This window comes from Hylobates moloch, unplaced genomic scaffold, assembly GCF_009828535.3.
Source record: "Hylobates moloch isolate HMO894 unplaced genomic scaffold, HMol_V3 SCAFFOLD_14, whole genome shotgun sequence".
Taxonomy (NCBI): Eukaryota; Metazoa; Chordata; class Mammalia; order Primates; family Hylobatidae; genus Hylobates; species Hylobates moloch.
The window spans coordinates 88,759,157-88,778,283 of NW_026652289.1; the positions used below are offsets into that span (position 1 = coordinate 88,759,157).

Genomic DNA, 19,127 nt, shown 5'->3' on the forward strand with positions numbered 1-19,127 from the left:
ACTGCAACCTCCATCTCCCAGGTTCAAGTGATGCTCCTGCCTCAGCCTCCTGAGTATCTGGGATTACAACTGTGCATCACCATGCCCAGCTAATTTTTTTATTTTCAGTAGAGACGGGATTTCACCATGTTGGCCAGGCTGGTCACGAACTCCTGACCTCAAGTGATCCACCCACCTTGGCTTCCGAAAGTGCTGGAATTACAGGCATGAGCCACCACGCCCAGCTGACACTGAGCATCTTTTACTTATTTGACATCCATATATCTTCTTTCATAAAGTTTCTGTTTAAATGCTCTGGTTATTTTTTTCCTTACTGGTTAGAGCAAATGAAACCCAAAATAAGTAGAGGAAAAGAAATAATAAAGACTGGAGTAGAAATCAATGAAATAGAAAACAGAAAAAATGTTAGAGAAAAGCAATGATACCAAAACTTGGTTCTTTCAAAAGCTCAGTAAGATCAGTCAACTTTTAGCCTATCTGAATAGAACAACAAGTGAGAAAACAAAATTTCCAGTATCAAGAATAAGATCAGTGGCATGACTATAGATTCTATAGATATAAAAAGGTGTACTCGTTTTCAATTATATCATGATTTTCATAGGTCAGAGGATGCTGGTTCACAGCAGGATGTCTGCTTAGAGTCTCATGAAGTCACAGCCACAGTGTTGGCAGGGCTGTGTTCCTGTCTGGAGGCTCTAGGGGAGGATTTGTTTCTCTGCCCATTCAGGTGTTAACATAATCCAGTTCCCTGCAGCTGTAAGACTGAGGCCTCTGTTTCCTTACTGGCTTTCACCCAAAAGCTATGCTGAGCTTCCAGAGGCACCCACATTCCCAGCCTCATGCCTCCATTCCTCCATCTTCAAAGCCAGCAGTGTCACTCTCACACTTCAAATCTCTCCTGCCTCTTCTTCTGTCACAGCTCTCTAACTGGCTCGTCTATCTTTCACTTTATTTTTAAGGGCCCTTATGATTACATTGGATCTACCTGGATAATCCAGAAAAATCTCCTTTTATGGAGGTTTATAACCTAAATCCACTTGCAAAGTTCCTTAGCTATGTAATATAACATATATGGCCATTAATATCAGGGACTACGGGATGGACTCCTTTGAAGCAGAGAGGTATGTATGAATTAATTTGGGAAAAATTAACATTTTAACAATATAGGAGCTTCTGACCTATAAACAACAGAAACATTTAAAAAGGAAGATGGGGTTGGGAAGGACATTGTGATTTAGCATGTGAAGGGCAGACCACGTTTTATATCATGCAAAAATGTTGGGACCCCAGTCTTAGACAGGGAGAAGTCAATGAGATTTCTCAGCAAAGAGGCTGCAGTGGCCTAATATTTCTACTTATGTCAGCTTTGTCTCCTAACCAGAATGTTACTTTTCTTTGAATTCTCCAGGGCACCTATCACACAGTACGGAAGACAGACACTTGCATATCTGATCATCACATCTGATGGTGATTCCTTCACCACTCCTCTAATACAGATCACCACATCTTTTCTTTAAATTCTCAGTTAAGAAATAATTGCTCCAATTTCACTTCTCCTGGGTAAAGCTTTTTGACCCCAGAAATGGCATCACTTGTTTTCTCTGCTATATAGCAATAAGAAGCTCTCTCTAAAAGTCAGTAAGAACACAAGTTCTTTTCCATGATTCTGAGAGAAATTTCAGTCATGACAAAAAGCTGGAAGGTCCTTTAGGGCTCTTTTTATAGTTCTGCTTTCTCTTATCAATTGTGAGCTTTCCTCAGCCAAAACTCCTGCCATAGCACTCATCCATCCAACTTCAGAAAAGGTTCCATAGTCACGGAGATTTGTCTTGTCAGAAAAATTCCCTGCAATAGCCTACAATGCAATGAAGACCTTGTCCCTGAAAAACCTCAATTTCCCTCTTACTTTTAATCGCACTGCCTGCAGAGGCAGCGGCACTAATCAGGCTGCCGGTGCATAAGCCCGTCTGCTTGGTATTGCCTGGTCCTGCTCTGAGTCCAGACCGCACCTTCTACTGCAGCCCAGATCCCTGTGGGCAATGCTCCAGGCTGCTCTGCTCAGCCCCAGCTCCTCAGGGACACCGAGAAAGGGTGAGGCAGTGGTTCTTCCACAGTGTACTGGAAGCAAAAGCCACTGACGGGAACATCACAGTTTCCAGCTTCACATTCTATTACAAATTATAACAATGTGTCATTGAGACTCTTTTTCTAAAAATTAAAAATGCAGTTGAGTGGAGATGAATACAGATAAAAAGCACCATTTACGTGACCTGTCTTTATCCTGTGGAGCTTCTATCAAACCCTTTCCTAGAGTAGGCGTTAATCTCTCACCAAGAGCTTTGCCATTTCTCAACTCAAAAAATCTGAGATAAGTGACTCTGTACTTTCATTTGTGTCTCCAACAGAGTTAAGTTTCCATGCCGAACAAATAGCTAAAGGAGCCTCTTTTCCCTCTTTCCTAAAGCCCTGGGCAGCATGATTCAAAGGAAAGTAGGAAAGGGCTTTCACCAGTCCCCCAGCAGCCTCCTACGCACAGGCATTTGCTGGGCATCTCTCAGCACCCCAGCCCAGGGGGAAACTGAGGCTCCCGAAGATGGACTGGTTTTCTCCAGGCTGCACAGCTTGCTGGGGTGAAGCCAGGATTCAATCCCCAGTCTGCAAGAATTTCCTTCCATGCTGCCACGTTGCATTCCTCTGATGTGCTCAGGCTTCTGATGGAATGATTTTGCTAATTATGAACAGATCTGGTTTATTTATTTCAAATCTCTTGTCACAGTGTGATTGGATGAATATGCTGAGAAATGTAACTTAATTTTGTTCTATTTGAAACCTTGTCATCTTTTATAAAAGACATACCCTACATGTTCCTCGCCCTGGACGTTGCGTAACTGACTTTGACCAAAGGCAGTACTGTCCTGATCAATTAAGATGAACTAACCTATGTACCTTGAGGCACACAGGATGCATCTCCAGTGAGTATTTCAACAGTTATTCATCTCATATTCTTCCTTCCAAACAGGAAAACCCACAGATGGACTGTGCATACTGTATATAGTACAAACCACCCTGCCTGCCGCCCTTTCATGAGGTAGTACATGAGTACTGGCCATCAACTGCCTGAAATAGACCAAGTGAGATCACAAATAATCAAGGACTTTCTGTTGCACAGCTACACTGTGGTTGTTCCTGGGGTAATTCTAGCTCTCTCACTTACCCAAGCACTGAACCTCCAGGGTGCAAACCCAGTGCTTCCTTGTGGGGAGCCCCCACTCCACAGTTAAGTGGGTGAGTAGGACAGGGCACATGGGATGAGCTGGCTTAGAAAGTCGGAAGGAGCCGAGTGACCAGGGGGTTAAGGTCTATTACAGCACCATGCATCAGGCAGTTGCTAAGGCAGCAGAAGGAGGGAGCATCTAACTACTCACTCAATTATTATGTAGACTGCACAGGCTTTCTCTCAAGAGAAAACTCCCATTCTTTCTAGTTTCCCTTTAAAATCCAGCAAAAGTAAGATCATTTTTTATAATCTTTGTGTCTTCCTGCACTGCTTAGCCATCAGCCTGAGCTGTTTGTTCATATCTCATGCAATCGTGCACCAGGCACTGCTCTTCAGGCCTGTGTGTATTACCTGATTCAATCCTCACAGCAATTTTAAAGCCTAGCTCCAACACTCAGTGGCTTTTATGGGCACCTGCTGTGTGCTGCAGGACACAGGCTTAGAACTAGGAAGATCGAGCTCCAGATCTGCCCTCTCCCTCCTAGACCCAGAAAGTGGCTGTGACTGCCCAAGATACCGGCTGTAGCTGCAACACCAAAGCTCGAAGTGAAGCTAATGGCTGCCTTTCAACACCTGGAAGCTTCTGTGTGGTTTCCAATCTGGCTTAGGAAATGCCACGATTACATCAAGTGAGTCATTTAAAAGAGTTGAGGTTGGAAAGAATAAAGATTATTCTATTTCTGAGCATTTTGCCTCAAATAAAGATTTCCACCAATATGGACAGGCCAGTGCAGGGGCAGGGGACGCTGCTGACTTTCCCCTCCCTCTCTCTTCACCATTCCCACACATTCTCTGCCGCAGAGGCTGATTTGTGCAGACCACATCAAAAGGTTCCATGCCCCAGGATGCCAGTCAGGCTCTGCCCTTGACAACCAGAGAGTAAATGTGCCTGTTTCTGAGTTCTTTATAAATGGAATCGTATAGCACATATTCTTTTCTGTCAGATTTTTCTTTTGGCCAACATGTTTGTGAGATTCAGTCATGTAATATATTCATTTTTTATTTCTGTATAGTATACCACTATATGACTGTCCCACCATTTGTCCATTCTAGGGGTTGATATTTGAGTGTTTCCAGTTTGGGGCTATTATAAATAGGCTGCTATGAGCATTTTCAGAGAGTCTTTTGGTGTGTAATTGTACATATTTTTGTTGGGCATACCACTATGAACAAAATTACTAAGCAGAAGATACACGTTGTTCTAAACTTTAGTAGATGCTGTCAATTCATTTTCAAAAGTCACTGTACAAATTTACAATCTTATCAGCAATGCATGACACTTCCTACTGCTCCACAATCTTTCAGCACTTAGTACTGTCAGTCTTTTATTCTAACCATTTAGGTGTGGATATAATGGCATCTCGTTGTGGTTGAATTTTTCATCTTACTCATGACTTACAAGGTTGAACACCTTTTCATATGCTTACTAACACTTTCAGTAATTTCAGTATCTTCTTCTGTGAAGTGTCTACTTAAGATTACACCCATTTTTCTATTGGGGGGTTCCATCTTTTCTTATTGCTCTATAGGTGTTCTTTTTATATTTTAGATATAATTTCCAAATGTGACAATGGATGCTTTTGCACACACTTTTTTCACTCTGTGGCTTCTTTTTCACTCATTTAGTAGTACATTTTGAGACACAAGTTCCTAATTTTAAGATAGTCAAAGTTATCAGCCTAATCTTTTACCATTAGCACTTTTCATATCCAATTTAAAAAGCTGAGTCACAAATATAAATAAGAAAATGGGCCAGCTTACCCTAGTGATTGCATGTTATGCATGAATAGACTGTAAGGTATGTTAGTCAGTTATTGCTGCAATAAAGCCACATAACAAAACAAGGAGTTGAGTCACATGGAGATGTTTGATGACATAATATGATGTGATGAAGACACTCAGCAGGATCCCTATTTTACAGAGGCCACTGAACCTTACAGAGATTAGGTCCTCTTAAGCCAAATGGGCACATTGGGGAGGGAAGTGCATGTAGCTGTGCAGGAGGGGCAGGAGATACACACCTGCCTCAGCTGATGTGCCACCTAAGATCTGATGAGGGTCAGGAGGTAGCTAAGCATCCACCCTGTCTCACTGGGGGGCATTCTAGCCCTTCTGCCCACAACTTGCAGAGGCAAGACTCCAGGCTCATTGCTTGCTAGACCAAGTGGGCTGATTCCAGCTTTTCATCAGTAAAAGTGTTTCAATGTATGCATTCCACCCCACTTCCAAAAATGGAAGGGAGAAAATTGTGATGGCAGGGTCAGGGAATGGTACAGCCCTGCAAATATGCCAGTAACTAAAACTTTCAGGACACTCAAGGGTTACTGTGCTTAGAGGCAGGTAAGTTTCACCAAATATGAAGACCTCTAATGAAAACACACAGACACAGACACAGAGGTAGGATCTTTGTCCTTGATAAACACAACTACCGGTTACCCAGGCTGTCCCCTGAATGCCAGCTCACTCACATTCTAAAGCACTCACATTGTCAGAGAAAGACAGTGGCAGGCTGAGCTCCCAGGATGGACTGAGAGACAGCTGCATCGATGCACATGCCCTGAGCACACTCAGGTATGGTCTCTGTGGCCTTGGGAGTGGTGGACTGGACTGAGCTCTTGCCCCGAGGACTGCACAGGCTCATGGAGAAGACAGCTCACATACAACTGCCGTGACGGACCTGTGACGGCTATACTGGCCTCAGACACCAAGGTACCATAGGGGTCTCTCAGCTAAATCCATACCCTTGCTGAGGCCATGGGGGAACCAACCAGAGCTTAACTGAACATTGGAGCTGTTCTGTGGTCTCAAGCATCTTTGAAACATGTTGAAAATCAAACAGGCTCTGAGGAGCTTTGTATTCTTGATTGTCAAAATTCATGTGAACTAGAACATCTATGACAAACTCATGAAAATGTCAGCAAGAAAGGAAGGAGCCATAACTAATGCTTTCTTAATTTTTATTTTCACTATTTTAGGTCTCAATATCAAATGATTTTCTAACCGCTACTTTTAAAAAATTAATAGAAATGTTGGCAATGTTTATGATGAGTATTATTCACCACTCCAAACAAGACTCTGCTAATATTTGTACTCAACTTCTGGTACCCTCAGGGCCTATTAAATACAGTGCTATGTAAAATATGAATATTATGCTCCCTAGATATCATGAAGGAGTAGAATTAAAATTGTGAGTGCTTAAAATGATGTCATCTCATTGTGATTAAATTCTGCATTTTACTGATGATTTATGAGGTTGAACACCTTTTCATATGCTCATTTATTCATTAAAATGAGTAAATCCTTGCACAAGAATAACTAAGCATAAAGAAATAATGCTAAATACAGTTGAAGAATTCTCATTTTGCACTTGTGCATTTGGGCTTTGTTAAAGAATCAGGTTCATTATCACAGAGGCAGGTCAGTGCTGCAGGTGCATTAGACATGGTCAGGAATCGTGCCTCATTCACAGGTATCCCCAGTGCCTCTCACAGTGAGGAGTGGGTAAAAACACACTCAGAAATACCGGATCAACAAGTGAATGAACAAGCAGCGAAAGTATCTGCATTAAACAAGGAATGCAAATTCTCAGAATGCCACACAACTTGAGTCTTCTTGCAGAAAGTAACATTTACTCCTCATTGCAGGTTTTCCTGTGGTTCTTGGGAACCACCCAGGTCACTGGCTGCACAACTGCAGTGAGCTGCATTCCATGTGGATGGAGCCTGGAGAGGTGGGCCACAGAGCAGCCTGACCCTGAGAAACACACCCAGCTCTTCTTGGACATCACACAGCTTTGCCATTGGGACTGAATCCCCTTTCTTCTCAGGCCCCTCAAAATCCAAATAAAATGCATTTCTGATTGATTCATTCATGCTCACCAACATCCAAGCAGATTTTAGTCACCCCCACTGGTGGGCCACTATGTAGTATTCTAAAGTACCAGATAAAACATTATATCATGTAAAACCCTTAACAAATCGTGTAGGAGGTGTTTTGTTTATCGGTTCACTAGTAGCTTGTCAGAGCTCCCCACATCTGTCACTCTTCTCCCTACTGGACCCCCAGGAAGGTGTCCCAGCCCTGTAGTTAGGTGAAGCCACAGACCAACCCGGCCATTGGGCCACGAGCAAATGAGACGCACATTCCTAGCCTGGCATTTACAGGAAGCTGTCAGTTCTATCCCCTGTCTCTTCCTTGCCAAGATGATCCCGAAAGCTGCTGTTGATACGGTGGCATCACGAAATGCCAGTGTCTCTGTCCAGCAGGGACTCTACTGACCAGCACTGAAGATGTCAGTAAGAAAAACTGTGGTTGTGTCAAGCTTCCAAGACAGCAGGACCAGTGTTTTACCCAGCAAAGCCTATCTTATCCTGATACATCTGGCATGAGAAAATATCAGATGGATAGGCTATATGTCATCTGGTCTGTTTGCAAACGTTGAAAGAAAAATTAGGTCAGTCATGTTTTCGGTTGTTCAGTTTTGTTCCAATTAACTGTGTCATTCACTAGCAATGGAACACCTAATTTCCACAAATGAACATCATAAACATCACCGAAAAACTGCTTTTTATTATTAAAAGTTTGAGAAGTGAATGGCCACAGCACTATTCTCTCATGATTTATTTAAATACTTCTTCAGATTATTAATGTTGAGGAATTTAAATGTGACCACAGTGTAGCTTTAGACAAGCAAGTGAAAATGTTGACACAACCTAACTCTTCTTAGCATTGTGACTGCAAAGTTAGGGATATCCTGAGCCCTGAAAGGAAGAATCTCTTGGTCCCAATATTTCTAATAAATCTGTAGCTGTGATTTCTCCAGATTTGGTTTTCTATAGCGAATACGAAGATTGTCTTTCTTATTAATGCTAAGGGGAAAATATAATTTACATAGAAAAATGTTAATATATATTGAGACAATGTAGAATGTTAAGGTTAATGACCAATGAAAAAACTGTAAGTAGTAATCATTTGATGTGAGAGTGTTAACAATTCTCTTGATGAATGCATATCTAACACCTAACTCTCCCACCCATAACTCACAGATATTTTTATTCAAATAGAGACCACTAACATTTCTGAAAAATCCACAGTTTAAAAGCTAATGTGGTACTCCGTCAAAATTATCTAACCTTTTAAAAATCTCGCAGTCTTACTGTTACATGCAGACCTATGTGATCCAAGCCATTTGGAATAAAAAATGAAGCGAGAAACAGTCATTACACGGATTTGATCTACCCCAAGTTCATTAACCTGTGGGTATTCAATGGAGGATATTGGCTGCATTATTCAAAATATTTTGGAGCTAATAAAAGGAGACCACAACCAACGATGAATCCCCGCATGTGGAGAATCATGACCAATCCTATGAAATGCTTCACTAGGCTCCTGGCAAGGCTGTGGTTTTAAGTAACTAGAGGAGAGACACTGGACTTCCTCATCCTCATATGTGTGCATGACGCTCAGGAAGGGAGACTCAAATGGGTAAAAATGCTCCAGAGTCAGGAACAAATCTCTTTCATAGCAAAAGAAGGCTGTTATTACTGTAAATCACAGCTGAAATTTCCAAACAGATGGAAAAAACAAGTTCACATGTTATTTAGTAAAAGAGCATTTCATAAATGGCCAATAAGCACATGAAAAGATGCTCAATGTCATTCATCACTAGGAAATGCAAATCAACGCTGTAATGAAGTACCACTTCACGCCTGGTATGATGAGCATAATCAAGGACACACACAATAACAAGTACTGGTGAAAGCGTGGAGAAATCAGAACGCTCATGCATTACCACCGGGAATGTAAAGGTGCATCTGCTCTGGAAAAGCAGTTAGGCAGAGTTTCTAAAAGTTCAACAGAGAGTTGCATATGACCTTGCAATTCCACTCCTAGGTCAAACAGCTAATAAATGGATAAATAAATTGTGATACATATTATATATTACGATATATATAATATATATGATATTATATATGATATCCATATATAATATACATAGTATAATAGAAAACATATATATGAATATCATACAGCCAAATGAAATGAAGCACTAATCCATGATGCAACATGGATGCACCTTGAAAATGTTATGCTAAGTGAAAGAAACTGGACACAAAAGACCACATGATAAATTATTCCATTAAATGAGATGTCCAGAATAGGCAAATCCAGAAACAGAAAGTAGGATTAGTGGTTTCCAGGGTCTGAGGGTTGGGGAAAAAGGGGAAACAGTGTGTGAGTGACTACTAATGGGTATAAGATTATTTGGGGAATGATGAAAGTGTTCTGGAATTGGATACTGGCAATGGTTGTACAACTTTGTGAATATACTAAAATACACTGAATGATATAATTTTGCTAGATAAATTTTATGTTGTGTGAATTCTGTATCTCCGTTTTTAAAAAACTGAGTCATTCTCTCTCCCCCATGATTTCATTTCTTCAGTGTTATGATGAAATTTGGTAATTTTACCCATGGTGAGGATAATAAGGAAAGCAGCTAATTATTCTAATTGACTTATAAATCCAAGATCCATATTATATTACATTACATTATGTTACATTATATTGCATTATATTATATTTATCATCATTCTGAAATAATCTCTCGGATATTTACATTCATCTAAGATGAATATTTGATGAAAATTAGAATAGAGCCACCCAGGGATGTAAATATTTTTATTATCAGGTTAACACAAACTGTATGTAATAACTGCCTTAAATAGTTTACATATATCAGGGTTTTTTTCTAATATGCCAAAGCCTTTCCAGTAAGAGCTCCTCGTTTCTTTTGTGGATTTCATTAGGCCTTTCATCCGTAACTTTGTAAATCAAAAACAAATTTCTAACCCCTCAACCAACTGACAGACCCCCTCTCAGCCAAAGACATTTCAAAGAAATCTGAAAAACTAGTTCAAGGCATGAAGGGGGTCAGCCGTGCCTCACTGTACCCCCCTCCCTTTGGAATTCAGACACAACTGACCAGCATTCACATTAAAACAGGGATCTTAAGACTGATAGAATAGATGTAGCAATAAGATACCAAATTCCAGCCTGACTCTAGTATAGTATCACATGACAGACAGCAGGCCCTGAAAGAAATCAAAGTATTTTACCCCAAAATACGCTTCTTTGACACATTTGGAGATGGCTCTGCAAAGTTGTCTTTTGTGGGGAAAATCTACATTCTGTAGAGCATCCCCTTCCCTTTCCAAATCCTTTCCCTAAGACTCTGTTAATTTTTTAGGTCTGATAAGAGCTCTGAAACCTGCTACCTGGAGGCTTCATCTGCATGATAAAAACCTTGGTCTCCGCAATCCCATATCTTAACCCAGGCTCTTCTTTCTATTGATTCTGAGACTTTAGATAATAACTCTTTCAACCAATTGCCAATCAGAAAGTCTCTGAATCCACCTACGACCTGGAAGCCCTTATCCTGCCCCTGCTTCGAGTTGTCGCGCCTTGCCGGACTGAAACAATACACACCTTATATGTATTGGTGAATATCTTCCTGTAACTTCTGTCTTCCTAACATGTATAAAATCAAGCTGTAACTCAACCACCTTGGGTACATGTTCTCAGGATCTCCTGGAGTGGTGTCATGGGCCGTGTTCACTCATTTTTGCCTCAGAATAGATCTCTTCAAATAATTTACAGAGTTTCACTCTTTTCATCGATATCTTGACTATGGAAATTATCATTTTTGGCTTTACCATTTGGTACCCTTGGCTTGTCTCCGCATCAGAGCTCTGAAGGTCTTGGTGTCTAAATTAGCTGTGTATTCCTTGCTGGCCCTAATATGACTGAAATCACCTTTGCAAAAATTGTATCAGTGAGAAAATTATGACAGTGAGGGAGATCTGATCTATCCAATCCCTTTCTTGCCTTTAACCTTCAAGCTGCCCTCAATTATTCTTGAGCTTAAGGCAAGCTAACTTTGGCAGACATTTAGTTTATAGCTTAAATGATAACAGCCCTTCCCCAAAACTCAATTGCATTTGTAAAGCTAATCAAAGAACACCAGGCTAGGAGGATAGGAGAGACTGAATTATGCTAAAGTGTAGACATAGAAGATTGCCAGCCATTATTCTGGAGGTCACAAGATACGCAACTTCCCCAGTTACTCCTGCAGATAACATCACTATTGCAGAGCCTAAGAGTGGCCTTTGGAGATACCTTTTCAGGGTTTTTGCATGTTTGAGACTGATGGCTCCACCTGGACTGGCCAACTGCTCCTGTGGCTTACCCAGAAGTGACTCTGCATGAAGGAGAACCATTTCCCACACCCCTGTGATTTATACCTTCAACCAATTGGCAGCAAGCACCCATTGCCTAGCCACCCTCCCCGCCATTCTTCCCCAAAATTGTCCTTGAAAAATCCTAGTCTCCAAATCAGAGAGGCAGATTTCAGTAATAATACAACTCCCGTCTTCCATTTAGCCAGCTCTACATGAGTAAAACTCCTTCCCTACTGCAACAACTCTGCCTCCATAAATCTGGTCTACCTGGGCAGCGGGCAAGAGGAACCCGCTGGACAGTTACATGAGTCCCTGGTAGAGTAAATATAGATCCATCTCCCCTCTAGAGAAGATGACCTAGGAGAGCAGCGATATGGTTTTTATGTTCACCACACGAGCCCCAACCAACCCCTAGGCCACTGCCTGCATGTGTTGTACAAATGCATGAATAAGTGAGAGGATGGATATGTGAATGGCTTAGCTTAAATGAATCTTACTAGAAACTAGAGTGTATAGAATACATATTAGGAAGCCTTGGGAATGTCTGTCCAGCTCATAGTGACCTCCTCTAAGAAGTATGTCTCAGCCACCCCAGGCCACATCTCACCACTTGTTCCCGTCCACCTGCTCAGAATTTCCTGTGCTAGGAGATGAAAGAAACCAACAAGGCCAAGCAGACTCCTCTTTGCCTGGGAACTGGGGATTCAAAATAGCCTTTTCTCTGTGTGTGGCTGAAATCGAGGTCCTATAAACTGGGAAATTTATGAGGCAACCACTATTCTGCCATGAGCAGAAAAAAGATGTGCTAACTGGTTGCGGAGAAGCAAGGAACTGAGGGCGGAGCACTGCAGATGCCGGGGCGGGTGGGCACTCTCTGTCCGGACCCTTCCTCCTTCCTGAGCCTGCCCCCAAGAGGCCCCAGTGTCCTTGGAGCCTGTCAGCCTGTTATTATTCTAATAATCCTCTATTTTGCTTAAGACAGATCCAATAGATTGCTTTATTTGTAGCTAAAAATACTTTCACAAAGACAACAATAAAATCGCTCAACCAGAGGGACACCAAGGGACACGGAGAAGACCAGCAATTTCAAAACCGTAATCAGGGAAATAATGACGGAAAATTTTCCAGAACTGAAATCTAATCAAACACATCATGAGAGAATCTGGGGTACATTCTGAACTAATTATCAAAGGAGGAGGCCTAGGAAACCGCTCATCAAGGCTCTGAATTTTAAGGCCAAAGATAACATTTTCAAGCCTGCCTCGCTGATTCTTTTCACGGGTTCATAATCAGTTATCCACAATCCTGAAACCCTAATTTCAGAAAAGCAAACTTTTTCTATATATTTTGATGTAAAAAAATTCAAAAAACCCTGACTTGAATAGGAATGAAGTTGTTTGCAGTCTTTATTTGTCTCACCTTGTGTAAATATTCATGTTGCACTGCAGAAATCATGCTCGGATGACAGGGTGCTGGCCCTGAACCTCTCAGGGTGTGTTACATTATATCCAAAATTCAGTATGCTCACTGAATTATCTTTCTATAATACACACAAAAAATCTGAATTTTGAAACTCCTGGGGCTCAGAAAGCAATACCCCAAAATGAAGGCCTCAGAAGTGTTAAAGCAAGCTAACGATGGCCTGAGGAGGACTCTGTACTTCTGTATTTGAGTCCTTGTGGATGAACTGTAACCTAGCTTAATAGCCAGACAAAGTGAAAACCTAACTTAATAGTATGCACCTCTAACAACAGCTGAGTGTCAGCCAATCCTGGCAGTCATACTTCAACCACTCATAGGCTGCTATATGTTCAAACTGTGTTCAAATAAGGCAACTGCCGAGCTGTAACCAACCTCACTGTTTCTGTACCTCACTTCCGATTCCTGTACCTCACTTTACCTTTTTGTCTATAAGTTTGTTCTGACCACGAGGCACCCCCGGAGTCTCTGTGACAATCTGCTGTGATTCTGGGGGCTGCCTGATTTGCGAATTGTTCATCGTTCAATTAAACTCCTTTAAATTTAATTCGGCTGAAGTTTTGTTTTATCAGAAGGAAAAGTTTTCTCCACCCTCCTCCTGCCTGCCCATCTCTCAGTCCCATTCTCCCCCGAGACTGCCAAAGAAACTAGAATCCCTCCTTCCCAACGCAGGTCATCGAAACCAGAACCCTTTTCTCCAAAGCCAGCCGTAAAACCTAAAGTGTTATTCTCATTTTCCCTCTGCCTTTCTGTGTGAAAACTGGCCATAAAGAAACTGTCTGGCCTGCCTTGTTTGACTGTAGGTCCTACAACCCCCATTCTAGAGAGGGGCCTGCCCCACACTCAGAAGGAAGGAGTGCCGCTCAGAGAGGCCAGGAAGACTCTGGACAGACAGGCCCTGCCAGGTTTCCCACTCAGTCTATCAGTACCCAATCATACACTTTTCCTCCAATCCCATTTCTACATGGCTGTCCATACTCAGTTGAACCTAAGCTTTAACATGAACAATTTCTCCTGTATCTTTGGGTTTTCATTCTGAAGGCTCCTGTGTACACATGTTAAATGAATGCGTATGCCTTTTCTCCTATTACTCTGTCTTCTGTGAGTTGGTTTTTCAGCAAAACTCGAGAGGCCCAAGGGGAAAGCTCTCCCTTGGCCCCTATGAAACAACCCATCTGGCACTAAGGGCTCATGCAGGGACTGCAGACCTCTGCGGAGCCAGCGTCCAGACTGGGCTTGGTCCTGCTGTGCTGTGAGGTGATGGTCTCTGCACGCTGGGAGCCACCTCTTTGCCAGATGGGTGTGAACTGTGACCCTGGCCTTTGCTCACCCTTCTTTGCCATTGTGCCACCTCTTGCACACCCCTGGGTCCCTCAGGGCTCTCCTGTCTGTCACCGCAGCCAGCTCCGTGTGGCCCGACAACCCTCACACAGATGCACCTGGCAAGTCTGCCCTGGAGCCCATGCCCCTGATGCCTTCTCCACCTGGGCTGCCCTTCGGGTGCAGTCGCATGGTCTTAGCACATGCAGCTGGACACATGCACTCTGGCATCCCACGGAAAGGAGCTGTGACCAATGGGCCATGCGCATCAACCAGTAAACATTCCTTCTTGCTCTACTCAACCCCACAGACAGCCCTGAGGTGCATTTGGTACCTCCACTCAGACAGCCTTGCAGGATGGAGCCCCAGTGGCCCGTCACAAAGGCCAGCATGCTGGGGCAGTGGTGCCTGCGCTTGCTTTCCTCACTGCCCGGCCCCCATCCCTCACTCCTCTTCTCTGGGATGCTCCCGGATGAAGAACACACACATGAGCTTTTGCCTCAGGCTGTGCCTCAGGTTGGGTCAGCCACAAAGGAAATTCCCACAATAGTTAAGATGGAATCTGTGAGCAGCAACGAGAAGTTTGTTGGTGCATCCTGTAAACCTACACCTTGTTTCTACTAATGAACCAGGCATTAGCACCAGGCACCAGGGAGGGGAAATGCAGACACACGGACCAAGTCCTTGAGTCTAGCTGGGAAAGGGGAGGTCAGAGGACAGATGAGGAAAGAAATCACAAGAATATATTCAAGGTTTGTATAATCCCCCTGTGGAACTTCAGGGGGATTCTCACTGTGCCACATGCCAGCAAGGGTGTGAAGCAGCTGGAGCTCCCATACATGCCGTGGGAACGTGACAGGGTTGGCCTCGCTAGAAAACAGGGCAGCAGTTGCTTTTAAAATAAAATCTACACCCACCGTGTGACACAGCAGTGCCACTCAAGAGAAGGAAATTAACCCAGAGAATAAAACCCTAAGTTCACAGAAAACCATGTGCTCAGAAGCGTCTGGAGTAGTTTTTTTGTTTTTTGGGTTTTTGTTTGTTTGTTTGTTTTTTCTGAAAAAAAAAAAAAGAGTCTGCCTCTGTCATTGAGGCTGAGTGCAGTGGTGCAATCTCAGCTTACTACAACCACCACCTCCCAGGCTCAAGCAATCCTGCTGCCTCAGCCTCCCAAGTAGCTGAGACTACAGGCGTGCACCACCACGCCCAGCTAATTTTTGTATTTTTTGTAGAGACAGGATTTTGCCATGTTGCCCAGGCTGGTCTCAAATTCCTGGGCTCAAGTAATCCACCCTCCTCGGCCTTCCAAAGTGCTAGGATTACAGGCATGAGCCACTGTGCCCGGCCAAACATGAACTATTGATGCGCACAGCAACTTGGGTGAACCACAAAGGCATTACACTGCGTGAGATAAGCCAGTCTCGAAAGGTAGCGTACAATCTGATTCCATGTATATGACAGTCCCAAAAACACAAAACCATAGTGATGGAGACAAGATCAGTCCTTGCCAGGACCAGGGGAGGGTGGCTACAAAAGGACAGCTGAGAAAGTTCTGTAATGGAGCTGTCCTGTGCTCTGACTGCAGTGGCAGTTACATAAACCTATCTATGTGTTAAAATCCATAGAACGCTACATCCAAAGGAAAAGTCAGTTTTGCTCTACGATAATAAAAAAAAAATAAAGAAAAAGAGTCAATGCTATGTCTAGGTTAGGATTCCTAAATGAAGGAATGTTATCTGATGTCAAATTTTGTTCCACAATGCACATTTTTATATGACAGCACCCTGTGTTTTATGAAATTACATTGTGTTATAATGTCATGTAGTGTACAGTGTGTGTGTTATAATGTCATGTAGTGTACAGTGTGTGCACTGTATTAGATGATGTCATATGTTACACGATGTACATCTTGTGATATGACATCATTTCATATTATATGACATCACATTGAACAAGGCTCAACTTACACAGCAGGACACGTTGAAAACAGAACTTCTGGCCAAGCATAGTGGCTCATGCCTGTAATCCCCGCACTTTGGGAGGCTGAGGCAGGAGGATCACCTGAGGTCAGCAGTTTGAGACCAGCCTGGCCAACATAGTGAAACTCCAGCTCTACTAAAAATACAAAAATTAGCCGGGTGTGGTGGCACATTCCTGTAATGCCAGCTACTCAGGAGGCTAAGGCAGGAGAATTGCTTGAGCCCAGGAGGCAGAGGCTGCACTGAGTTGAGATTGTGCCACTGCACTCCAGCCTGAGCAACATAGTGAGACTCTGTCTCAAAAAAGTTTTAAAAAATACTGTTACATTTTAAAAAAATTAAAAAGAAAACAGAACTTCACCAAAGATAAATGATCACATTGCTACTGGCTGAAGACCTGGGAAGATCTTGTATCCATTTTGCCCTTGTTCTATCAGAAAAGTTCTTATAACTCTAAGGAAACTGTATTCCATTAAAATACATGCCAATCAAACTTTTCTCCTAGTCAACCTAACCTATCTTGATGAATATGCAAATATAATCACCTGAACACAAGCCCCAACTAAAAACAAAACAGGATTTAAAAGCAGAAAATAAACATGTTCATCATTCACAGATGTAACAACCACACAAAAGGAGATGAGCTATTTTGTAAACAAAATGTGACTTCCAGGCTAAAAGTTTCATAGTAACCAAGATTTTTTATGTCCATATAGTTAAAGATGTGACTTTAAGTATTAAAGTATTGTTTTTAATACAAAGACTGTTGCCCAATGTTAATAAAATTGAATGCAAGCTCTTGTGTTTTTTTAGTTTTTAAAATGCCTGCTATGTTCCTCTAAAGTAGACTCTCAAATAAAATTAGGAGCAAAATTATCTATGAACACCTAATGGAATCTCTCTGCCCACAAAACGCTAGTTTTTTAAATTTGTTTAATTACCAGTGGTGACCACCTAACATTCTTGTAGTCATTAAGGTTTCTAATGTTAAAATTACATTAGGCCTGAGGTGTAATTAAAAATAATTACACTGCAGCAATTTCTAGATGTAATCCACCAAATACAATTGAAATTCACAAAATCATTACCACTCCAGCTTTGGATCATTACCTCATCAGGATTCCAAGCAGATCAGCTCTCAGGTGTGGATAAATAATACCTGCCAGCTTGAACCAAGCCCAGGCCACCTGGCAAGTTGGATTTGAGATTATCAAGAGAAAGAAATGGAGGGGCTGCGAATACGTAACATAAAGCTGGACCTCTAGTCAAAAGCACATACATCATGTGTTGTGTGAGAATCTAGAAATGTAGCTTTTTTACATAAGAGAAAAGGAAACCCAGCTTCTAGGCCATGAATGTCTGATGGTTTCCAGGAACCCCGGAAGCAATGATGTGGTACAAATCGCTGAAGCTTCCGGCATTATCCATTTATTTTACAAAATGAAGAGGCTTCACTTTCTACGGCAGCTGCACTCCTCAAATTTCACAGTGAACCAAGGCTTTATATAAAATAAGATAAAAGTTGGGTATTTTAACCATCTTAGCAGAGCTCACTTTTGAAGGAAAACTATGGGTAAAGCTTTGGTAAAAGAAAAGTCTGTGACACCACCTCAAATTTGTGCTTCTTATAAACCTACACTTTCATGTGGGGTGGGTTTTGTTTTGTTTTCAATAAGGATACCAATGGAGATAACTGTGAAATTGATAAGAAACGCCTAAGAGAGTGGAGAATGTTTATGGAGGGTGGAGGAGGCCAGGGGTTGACAAGCTCTGTGGTGAGTTCCCCCTGAGAGAGCCACATCTCAGGTGGGGACAGATCCTGGCCACGACACAGGCTAGAGGAAGTGGAGAGGTCTCAGAGCCATGGGTGTGGTGAACGTGGGAGAAGAGAAACCAATGGTGGACGGTGGGAGAACAGTTTCATGTGCCAGATGCACCCTCAGACAAGGCAAGTGGGCCCTGCAGAGCGCTGACCATTCGCCAGGGCTCTCCTGAACTCCCGAACAGGCTGTCACCTAACTGGCATGGCAGGCGGCACAGACGGTAGCGCTAGCCTTGCCCATGTGGCTCCGTCTCTTCTGGGAACCATGTAAAGATGTGGTTATTAACTACAATAGACAGGACAGCGCCCACTCTATATTCCTCCTTGTGGTGATCCCTGGAGGAGCCTGAGGACCCATGGCACAGAGTCTATGGGGCCGGAGATGCATCTCTCTCTCCCTTCCTCCTGCCCAGGAAACCAAAAGGAAAGGCGCCCTTCTTCCCAGGGCAGGCTGCCCACCCTCCATCTCAGCCCTCTCTGGCCTCCCACCAGCCCGGCTGCCTGTGGGAAAAGTCAGTGTCTGGGAACAGGCTCTGAAACCTTCCCATCCAGAATGTGACAAAGCCTATGAACTAAAGCTAAATTAGACTCACCAAGATCAAGATGAATGCCAGGGACAAACGAATTGAGGAAAAACATGAAGATAACAAATCCCAACACCGTCAGGCATTTGGCGAGCAGAATCCCGTCAGATATCCTATGCTGTAAGAGAGAAACCACAGCTCATTTACTCTGCATAACCTTCTGACTCCTGCAGTGCGTCATAACCTACGCAACTGGAATCACGACAGATTTCACAAGGATGAAAAATGTAACCTCTCAAACTTGAAAGAAAATGACAAAGTACTGTGTTACAAGGAAACCCGTACAGATTCAGGATTACTGCATTCAAAACCTTTATGAAAGATAAATACAGCAGATGTCAACAGTAGTACAGTCCTGTTATGAAACACCTGGCCAGCAGGTATCAGAGGATGACGGGGCGTTTCTACAGGGGCCTATGCTGTCTT

At 42.7% G+C, this 19,127-nt stretch overlaps 1 protein-coding gene across 1 annotated transcript in view; it reads right to left on the bottom strand.

Moving 5' to 3' along the window:
- OCA2 (OCA2 melanosomal transmembrane protein) overlaps positions 1-19,127 on the bottom strand; it is a 339,630-nt gene that overhangs the window by 181,662 nt on the left and 138,841 nt on the right. The window contains exon 17 of the mRNA XM_032174444.2: positions 18,711-18,819. Coding sequence (XP_032030335.1) covers positions 18,711-18,819 — 109 coding nt within the window. The remainder of the gene's footprint in view (positions 1-18,710; positions 18,820-19,127) is intronic.